This window comes from Morus notabilis, unplaced genomic scaffold (genome assembly GCF_000414095.1).
Source record: "Morus notabilis unplaced genomic scaffold, ASM41409v2 Scaffold2758, whole genome shotgun sequence".
In the NCBI taxonomy this organism is placed as follows: domain Eukaryota; kingdom Viridiplantae; phylum Streptophyta; class Magnoliopsida; order Rosales; family Moraceae; genus Morus; species Morus notabilis.
In genome coordinates, this window is record NW_010364069.1 from 120,853 (window position 1) to 131,253 (window position 10,401).

Here is a 10,401-nt window from a genome sequence, read left to right on the forward strand (position 1 = left end):
ACATTTTCCCATATAACATTACTATTTTTGAATAAGGTTAGGAACATCAACTCAAATCTCAACTCTTGAATACCAATTGATGTAGCGTATGAGTAGTCATTTTTATATTGATGGGTGTTTAAAATATTGCAACGTCAATTTACGATAAGAAATTGCATCTACTAATAGAAAAATAATAACTCATATGTCAAATCAGTTAGTATATAAGAGTTGGGATTTGAGTCATTTCTTTTTATTTGTTGGTCTTTTAGTAAAATAAAATGAGAGTTTCTCTTGTAAGACTTCCTACTGATAAGGTCAGTTTTTAACTGTTAAATCTGGTTAAAATCACATTAAATTGAGAATGCATGCATAACGGACAATTTTTTATGGGGATATGAGAGTTTAAAATAAAAAATTTTCGGTGATTCACCTCTTCAGAACATACAAGACAAACTCCCAAATTAAATAGTGTAAATATCTTCAAGCGAGAATAAATTCCACGCTTGTGTATTTTTATTTATTTTATACTAAATAACAATTAATATATAAACAATGCAACCCTACTGAAAATAACAATTAATATAAACAATATAAACCTATTGAAGGTGTCAATGTGATAGAGGGATTATTCTCACTGAAATACTCTATTGGCAGCCTTCTTTGCTCATCACCCACGCTTGCCTCTTGAACCTTTGGGGTTTGGCAAGTTGCACTTACATCCTACAATAAAATTTTAATTTTGACAATCAAACTCTTGAATTCGAATTTCTTATCAAATCACCCCCAATTTGGGATAATTTGACAAGAAATTCAAATGCATGCAATTTTTTTTTTCAATGAGCAATTTGTGGCCAATCAATGATAAATTCAGGAGATTCTAGTGCAAGAGTGCTCACACATAATTGCGATTTTCTTTTTCATCTGTAGATAAGAGTTGAATATGCAGAGATTGTATATAGCTATTTAAATATAAAAGTGATGTGTAGAAAAACAAGAAAATACTACAAGTTGGGAGGAGATTATAAAACTTGTAGAAAGAAACAAAAAGATAACAAAGTCTGATCCACCTAAAAAAAGATAATAGCAAGACATAAAAATAATGGAACAAAACAAATAGCCATAATATTAATATTTTGGTATGCATAAGAAGACATTTGGGTGGCAGCTTTACTATGTCTATTAAAGAGAAAATTAAATAAAAAATGAAAATCAAGTGGTAAAGACTAAAGTGCCACCACTATGTTCATCCTCTCAGGACTTGATACTTTCTACTTTATCATGATTTTATTCGATTAAGTTATAGCAGCCTCATAGCTTTTCATAGTTTTCGAATGTATAATATTGCCAAATAATTACAACTAATCCCCACTAGTTTCATCAGGCAAAAAGATGAAAAATGATAAACAATATCACATGCTTGTTACCGAATAAATTTGTCTTGTAACACCAACTTCTTGAATAATAATAATGAGAAAAACAGAATTACATGCACGTTTCTTATTTAACAGTCCAAAACAAGCTCTCACTCCACTCTCTATAAATAATTGACATCCATAAACAAGTAATTAATACACAAAGAAAGAGATTGTTTTCTGGTTCTCTCTCTCTCTCTCTCTCTCTCTTCTGTTCTCTTCTTGTTCTCTCATGAATTCTTAGGTTTGTTATTAAGCCGTTTTACATAATATTGTTGGTAAAATCTCTAATTAGAAATGGAAAGTGAAAATCAACCTCTTATGAAAGTAGTAGTTTTGGTGTACATCTTTGTGTTGGGAAACTTTGTATCAGCTGATCGGAGTGGTCACAGAAGTGGATATGGGGAAAATCAGCAACCTCTTTCGCACATTGCTATCCACAAAACCGTCCTTGCTCTCCATGCCTCTGCCTCTATTGCGGCTTACCCTTTTCTTCTTGGCTTAAAGGTAACAAGACAATCATATCTTTTTTTTTTTTTTTTTGAACTATTTATAAAGGGTTGTAGAGATAGAAGACGGTACCGTTCATTTCGCCGATTCAAGTTTTGTTACAGTAATTTTACTCTCAGAAATAGTCACACCTAACTTTTTTGCTACAGTAAAAAACTCTCACACAAAATCACATCTCAACTCGAATTATAAACTCGAATCAGTGAAGTGAACGAGCCCTTAGAACTGTATGACGAAAAGGTATATCTTCTTGTGATATATGGATTTTTTTTTTTTTTAAAAAACAGTTTTACTTCAGTTGAAAATGACTATAGGGTAATAACAATAGGTTCCTAAAATTTTTAAAACATATATATATTTATATTCCAATGGATGTGAGCTGTGTAATGTATATTAACTGAAAAACAAATATTAGAGTCTCACTATTTTATTTTTTAGATTTATTATTCTAATATCACACAACTAAAACCTCGTTTATTTCACCGATTTGAGTTTTTAAGTTTAAGTTTTTACAATTAAAAACTTTCAAAAAAATGTTACATTATAGCTCGAATTAAAAATTTGAATTCGCGAAGCGAACGATGCCTAAATAAAGTCAATACCTATTGAAACATTTGTTTATTAATGATTTATTAGTATGTTGCTTTCTCATGACGTTGTCCTTTTTCATAGTTCACATCCTTTTTAAGACGCAATATACTGTTGTCGTTTATAAAGTTGCTTACGTTTGCACTAGAAGCTGTCGTTTTAAAGAGTTCGTCGTTTTCAAGAGAGGTCGTAGTTATATAATACTTATTTGCTGTTTGTCGTTCACTATGTTTTCAAGATAACTTGTCTTTGCTGTTTTAACTCGTTGTCGTTCACTATATAATACTTATTTGTTGCTCTTTAAATTTACCATCGGTTTGGATTTTGGAATATATGTTGTCGTTAGTAATCATATTGTCGTTAATTATAGATGACATCCTTTATAGGACCATTATCGTTTGTCAGAGATTGTCGTTTTTCAAGTTAGTGTCGTCTGCCCATCTGATTTGTTCCTTTAGTTATGAACAAAACCATAACATTTTCCCCTCCGGTTTCTCCTCTTCATTTGCTCCATCATAAGCAAAGCTCCTCTTCCTTTAGTAGTCGATGCTTCCATTTTCTGATGTTGTTACTTCCTTTTTTTTTTTCCCTCCGCTTTTTAGCATTCTTATTTTCTCCTTCTTTTCCCTTTAGAAGTGAAATCATTAGATAAAAAGCGTTAAAAACGACAAATATTGAATGTTTAAACCAAGGACAATAGCTAACAACAACAGGGAATAAGAAACTTAAAACAACTTTATCCCGACGACGAAGACACATTCATAAACAATAGGAAATAAAAAACAACAACATAATAAGAAAATGACGGCATCCTCTAATGCAACACCATGAACGACATTCTATAAAAAAAAGTTTGAACGACATCATATTCAAGAAACGACATTTAGCTGAGAAAACGACAACATACGAAATTGTCATCTACATCTTATTTTCCTAGTATTTTAGTAAGTTTGCTAAAAAGAAAAAAGAAAAGAAAAAAAAGGGAAACTATGAAGGCTTAATGTCACTAATCTAAACATGCATAATTATTTTCTTATGATTATAGGGTGAAGATGTGCAATGGGTAACTGTGGCGCTTGAACACCCTGAGCCCTCCAACGATGACTGGGTTGGAGTTTTCTCCCCGGCAAATTTCAAGTAAAATATTAACTCATCATCTCTATATAACTTACCAAAATATATTTCTTATGTGTTTTTTTGTTCATTTTCTTTCACTTGACACATGATTGAATCCAAAACACATTACTCTTTGCTTGAATAAACACCTACATATACATATAGAGTCCAACAAAAATATTGTACCTGAAAACTGAATCAATTATCTGATTTTGACATTATGATACATATATATATATATATGCAGCTCATCACTTTGTCCAGCTGATGAAGCAAATTGGAAAATAGGAAAACCATACATATGCACTGCACCAATCAAGGTTTGTTGTGTTACGTGAATATATATACAAAGCAATTTATTATCTATCATCTAACTTCTCAAACACTACATAAGTAATAATTCCAAAATGTTTTTTTTCTTCTTTTTTCAGTTCAAGTATGCGAATCGTTCCAACTCGAATTATGCAAAGACCGGCAAAGCGACTTTGAGGTTTCGGCTGATTAATCAGAGGGCTGATTTTTCTTTTGCTTTGTTTTCAGGCGGGGTTGCAAATGTATGTTACTGCTCTATACATTTTCTCTGATAGACATCTAAAAAATGTTATAATGTTTTGTTTCTCACATGTTCACCTTCTTCTTTGATAATGTTGCAGCCGAAACTAGTGGCCATTTCAAACTCCGTATCATTTGCCAATCCCAAAGCACCTCTTTATCCACGCCTTGCTCTTGGGAAAGCTTGGGATGAAGTGAGTAATTATGTCAAATTTTCTGTACACTGAGAAATGATTTTATTTGAATTTCTGAGTAAAGTAATGTACTTAGAAGTAATTTTGTTTCAAAATTTCAATTCTGCAGATGACAGTGACATGGACAAGTGGTAATAACATAGACGAGGCCGTTCCATTTGTTGAGTGGGGCCTCAAGGGCGAAACCCAAGTTCGATCCCCTGCTGGAACATTGACATATGATCGCACCAGCATGTGTGGTATGATCAATATTTCCTCGTATCTATTATACATCTCTACTTATACAACCAATTGTACATATATGAAGGCGTGTTGTGTCGAGTATGTAGAGTTGGTATGTGGATCGACCTTCACCGGGATCAGAACTTCCGGCGCAAAATCTTTAATGAGAGTGTATTGAGATTTTTACACATGTATTTTAATTATCCTAATGGTTGAAAGTGGACACAACTCTCACATCGGTGATGAACCGTTATAAATTTTGTGTATATATGCTTTCTTGATTTTCTTTTATATTACTGCGCTCATTAGTTTAGTAAGGATTAGGGTGGTTAATCCGTAGAATGTTGGAACATATGATGAGGTTTTTGTCTTGTTGTCTAGGCGAACCTGCACGCACGGTTGGCTGGCGTGATCCCGGATTCTTCCACACTAGTTTCCTCAAAGACTTGTGGCCAAACTCTGAGTATGCTTTTCAAAGAGCAATACTTAAGGCCCGTTTAGTTCGCTGATTCGAATTTTTAATTTGAATTGAGATGTGATTTTATGTGAGAGCCTTTTACTGTAGTAAAAGAGTTAGATGTGACTATTTATTAGAGCTTTTTACTATAGTAAAACTCGAATCGGTGAAATGAACGGGACCTTAATTACATCACAAGTGTTGTCTATATCTATGCATATGAAGTCTCTGACAATGTGTACTTCCATTTTCATGGTTAATTTCTCAGGTACACTTACAGATTGGGTCATCGTTTATGCAATGGTTCATATGTATGGAGCAAAAAGACCTATTCCTTCAAATCCCCTCCATATCCTGGCCAGGACTCCTTACAGCGCGTTATTGTATTTGGAGACATGGGAAAGGTAATATGCACATAATTTTCATGGTGTGTCAAATGTCATTGTTGATACAAACCAAAAAAAGTAAGAGTTTGAGTCATATCTTATGTACTTGTTCTTAATTAGAATCAAATTTCTTGCGTATTGTGTCAATCTGCGTTTTAGGCGGAGCGTGATGGTTCGAACGAGTTCTCAGTTGAGCCTGGTTCACTTAACACCACAGACCAACTCATCAAGGATTTGAAAAACTATGACATAGTTTTCCATATTGGAGATATGGCGTATGCAGATGGATACTTGGCAGAATGGGACCAATTTACAGAACAGGTTGGGCCCATTGCGTCAACTGTGCCTTATATGGTTGCAAGGTTTGTTTGTGCCGATGGAATCATCATCAAATATTGATAATTTCAATTGAAAATTTATGTTAAATTAGTTTCTTGGGTGTTGAATCTTTGATTTGGTTGCTGCAGTGGTAATCATGAACGGGATTGGCCAAATTCAGGGTCCTTCTTTGATGTCGTCGATTCGGGCGGGGAATGTGGTGTAGTGGCTGAAACAATGTTCTATGTTCCAGCTGATAACCGAGCTAAGTTTTGGTAAATTTTGTGACTTTTTCACTAAAGTAACTAAGCTCCCATGTCACCTATGACCTAACAATTTCCTTGAGGATGACAATTCATGTTGTGTCATGTCATGTTAATTTATGTCACCTAACAAAAAAACATTGTTCTTTTCTTAGGTACTCGGCAGATTATGGCATGTTTAAGTTCTGCATCGCGGACAGCGAACATGATTGGAGGGCGGGAAGCGAACAGTACCAGTGGATTGAGAAATGCCTTGCATCAGCAGATAGAAGGAAACAGCCTTGGTTGATATTCGTGGCTCATCGCGTGCTCGGATATTCCTCTAACCTTTGGTATGGCCGAGAGGGCTCGTTCGAAGAGCCCATGGGAAGGGAACACTTGCAAAATCTTTGGCAAAAGTACAAGGTTGACATTGCCTTCTTTGGCCATGTCCATAACTATGAAAGAATTTGCCCCATTTACCAGGTAATGTTTTCTCATGCCTATAAAGAAAATTACACTCACATAATGATCCCAAAATTAGTCCATTTGAATTTTTGCATACCTTTTCATCACGCCTATATGTTTATATATAAAATGAGCTATTGACTACAGGCATTACAAAAAGAGTCAATTCATGCATTAGAAAAAGTACCATCACTAATGTGATTGAAAAATCCACACCTGATAGATTGAATGCTATTAGAAAATCGAATGTGTTCTGATAATTGACACGACATACTACAATCAACAACAAAATAGAAGCGAGAATATAGGAGAGAGAAACAAACGAAATTGTGAAAATCATCAATCTCTTGCCTAGAGATTCAAGAAATGATAAGCTGCGCCGTCCTATATCGCCTGAAAATGGATATAGGTAATGGTTTATAAGAAATGATACCACTTCCTAATAGTATGGTCCCTCTAAGAGCAAAATTGTACAGATTTAGACCTAAAACAAACAATATCATACAAGGTGGAGGTGTGAATCGTTACCAAAATTGTTGATGAAAAAAAAAAAGCAGATTCAGACCTAAAACAAACAATATCATACAAGGTGGAGGTGTGAATCGTTACCAAAATTGTTGATAGAAAAAAAAAAAAGGTCTTAAAAAGCAACAAACATATTGTAATACTGCTTATATATGTTGTGATAAGCTATGTGGTGCCTTCTGCAGAATCAATGCGTGAATGAAGAAAAATCCCGCTACTCCGGCGTCGTGAATGGAACGATCCACATCGTCGTCGGAGGCGGAGGACGGAGCTTGTCTGACTACAGCATACTGAAACCATACTGGAGTCTCTACAGAGATTATGACTTTGGATTTACCAAGCTCACAGCATTCAACCACTCGTCGCTCCTCTTCGAGTACAAGAAGAGCCGCGATGGTGAGGTCTATGATTCTTTCACCATTTACAGAGAATACAAGGATGTCTTGGCTTGTGTCCATGATAGCTGCGAAGCCACCACTTTGGCAACTTAAAGATGTTCCTCTTAATTTGTTTCATGATCACCATTGTCTTGTCGCCATTTTTTTTATTTTTATTAAGATCATATAATGTTGCCATTTTTTTTTTTTTTATTAAGATCATATAATATTAGTTTAGCACCGATCTATGTGATTTCTCCGCTGAAGTTTTAATCAGCTCTTATCTCATGTGAGTGAATCATTATATATGCATCTTTTTTTTTCTTTTAAAGGGTGTTTCTACAATAGGTCTAGAAAAAATGAACTGCTTGTAGTTTTATGTTTTTAGTCTGTATCAAAAATTGTATGATGTGTTTTTTTTTTTTAATTTAATGTGATTTTGTCTAAATCTAAGGATTAAAGGCAAAAAATCACTAATAATTCATCTTTTTAGGGCCATGTCAGAGAAGTTTCCTTTCTGAAATGATGTACTCATGGGTGCATAGAGTTTTTGTTTTAGAAATGTTTTGTTGTTTTCCTATAGAATAAAGGTGGTACAATTAATGGCATAATAATAAACACAAACACAACACTAACACGACAAGATTTATTGAGCATCATAGGTTGGTACGACAAATATAACCTTTTCATTTTTATTATATAATTTTTATGTTATTATTATGTATTTCTCAATAATTAAAAAATTATGTATCTAAATAAAATGTAAAATTAAAATATAAATTATTACCCGACATCAAGTTCTTTTTTCTCTTTTGTTTTTGGCTTAGTAATAAATTACAAAATTATATTTCTATTTCAAATTATTTTTTATTTGAAAAGTGTGAAAAAATGAATTTTTACCAATAAAAAAAATTTAAAAAGGCTCAAAGGTTCAATGATTTATTGTCACTAAGAGAGAGTTATAAAATTTATCCTTAAAAGTGTACGAGTTTAAATTTTTATCTCTTATTCTTAATGAATATCATTTTAATTAATATAGTATTTAATTAAAAAAGTATTAATTAAAAACAAGAAATAAAAATTAAGACTTATACAATCTAAGGAGATATTTATCTCCTTTTCTCTTGTGCTAAGCACGATAAAAATACAAGCACAATATAACATAAACACAAGATGTGCTTGGGCTTCTGGATTGGATTGGGTCATGATTTTTAATCTTAGGTAGTGACGAAGCCAAGGAATTTAACAACCGGTAGAATTAAGAGAGAAAGAGGGAAATAGACCAATGAATTAAATTTATTAAATAAATAGTTTACATAAATTAATAAATAGAAATAGTAGGAAATAGGCTAATATGAAAAGCTTAAGAAAATATATAGGGAATTTTTTAGTTATAGAAATTAATAACCATAACTTGTCAAGTTATGGTTCATAATCAAATAAGTTATGGACAAACTTGTCAAGTTATGGTTCATAACCAGATAAGTTATGGATAATAACTTGTCAAGTTATGGTTCATAACCAGACAAGTTATGGACAAAAACAGTAATTTGGCCTATTTATTAACTTATGTAAACTATTGGCCTATTAATTTTAATTCATCTCAAGTCTTGACCTATTTCTCTCTTTCTCCCTAATAAAAATGATTCCCTTGAAAATTTGAACTGTAAATTATGTCCTACTTTAATTTAATCAAATAAAAAAAGTACAAAAATAAATGAGAAAAAAATTAACGTAAGGGCACCTGCAAAAAAAAAAAAATTACTTTTTTTTTTTTTTTTTTTTTTTTTTTTTTTTTTTTTTTTTTTGAGGTGCACCTGCAAGAACAGTTGGCTGGCGTGATCCAGGTTTCATACACACAAGTTTTCTCAAAGACTTGTGGCCAAACTCTGAGTAGGTATATGCAGGATTTAAAGAGATTTACAAATATATTATTTCACGATAAATAACATCTGGTGATATATATACAATATACAATATATTAATGTTTTTTTTTTTCTGAGGTACATTTACAGATTAGGTCACCGTTTACACAATGGTTCATACGTGTGGAGCAAAACGGGCCTTATTCTTTTAAATCCTCTCCTTATCTGGGACAGACTTTTTGCAGCTAGGGTTCATTTGATATGAGGATTCAAATCAAGATGATTATAATCATAATTTTAGAATTAGAATCATGATTCAAGATTTTGAGTTCAAATTATGATTCTGAAATCATGATTCAGAATCAAGAGTTTGAATCACCTTGAATCAAGAGGGAGGTGATTTTAGAATCATGATTTGAACTAGTTTAAAACATCACATCAAATTCTAAATCATGATTCAGAATCATCTAAACTAAACACTGATTCTGAATCATGATTCATAATCACTGTAAACAAACATTAATTCTAAATCAGGATCAATAATCATAATTCTGAATCTAACTATCAAACACACCTATAGTGTTTGGCGAGATGGGCAAGGTAGTATAAAAGTCTATTCATTTTGAAGTATAGTTATGGATACGTTTACTTTTTTCCCCCTTAAAAAATGGTTTTTTTTTTTGTTTTTTTGTTTTTTTGTTTTTAATGAAGAAGGGAGAGGATAACTAGGGAAATTAATTAGCGCATCTCAAGACACCCACTAGCAGACCCATCCCATGCTGAACCATCTACTTAATATTATTAAGAAAAATGAAAAAGAAAAAAAAAATAGATTACAAAAGAAAACAAATGTGTGAATTCAGAAAAGTCCAACTATTACAGTGTAGTAAATAGAACGATCCACGCCTCGCCAAATTAGCACATTGACACCATTCTGGTGTCTCTACAGAGATTATGACTGGGGATTCGTCAAACTCACAACATTCAATCACTCATCATTCCTCTTTGAATACAAGTAAAGCCGCCACGGCGAGGTCTATGACTCTCTCACCATTTATAGGGAGTACAATGATGTTTTGTCTTGCGTCCACCACAGTTGCGAACCAACCACTTTAGCAGCTTAATTGAAAGAGATAAAAACAAAATAAGAAGACGTTTAGTTTATAGATTAAAATTATTTTTAATTT

General features: G+C 32.7%; 1 protein-coding gene across 1 annotated transcript; it reads left to right on the top strand.

The window, feature by feature from the left end:
• Positions 1-1,691: 1,691 nt before the first annotated feature.
• LOC21388976 (probable inactive purple acid phosphatase 27) lies at positions 1,692-7,463 on the top strand. The gene is made up of 12 exons (XM_010105737.1): positions 1,692-1,901; positions 3,538-3,629; positions 3,856-3,928; positions 4,040-4,162; positions 4,262-4,354; positions 4,464-4,593; positions 4,958-5,039; positions 5,302-5,437; positions 5,579-5,781; positions 5,887-6,012; positions 6,156-6,465; positions 7,158-7,463. The coding sequence occupies exons 1-12, from the start codon at positions 1,692-1,694 to the stop codon at positions 7,461-7,463; spliced, it is 1,884 nt and encodes a 627-aa protein (XP_010104039.1).
• The last annotated feature ends 2,938 nt before the right edge of the window (positions 7,464-10,401 follow it).

Coding starts and splice junctions, on each gene's coding strand:
- LOC21388976 (XM_010105737.1), top strand. CDS start 1,692: ATGGAAAGTGAAAATCAACCTCTTATGAAAGTAGTAGTTTTGGTGTAC. Junction 4,594..4,957: donor TGATCGCACCAGCATGTGTG/GTATGATCAATA, acceptor CTTGTTGTCTAG/GCGAACCTGCACGCACGGTT. Junction 5,438..5,578: donor TATTTGGAGACATGGGAAAG/GTAATATGCACA, acceptor TCTGCGTTTTAG/GCGGAGCGTGATGGTTCGAA.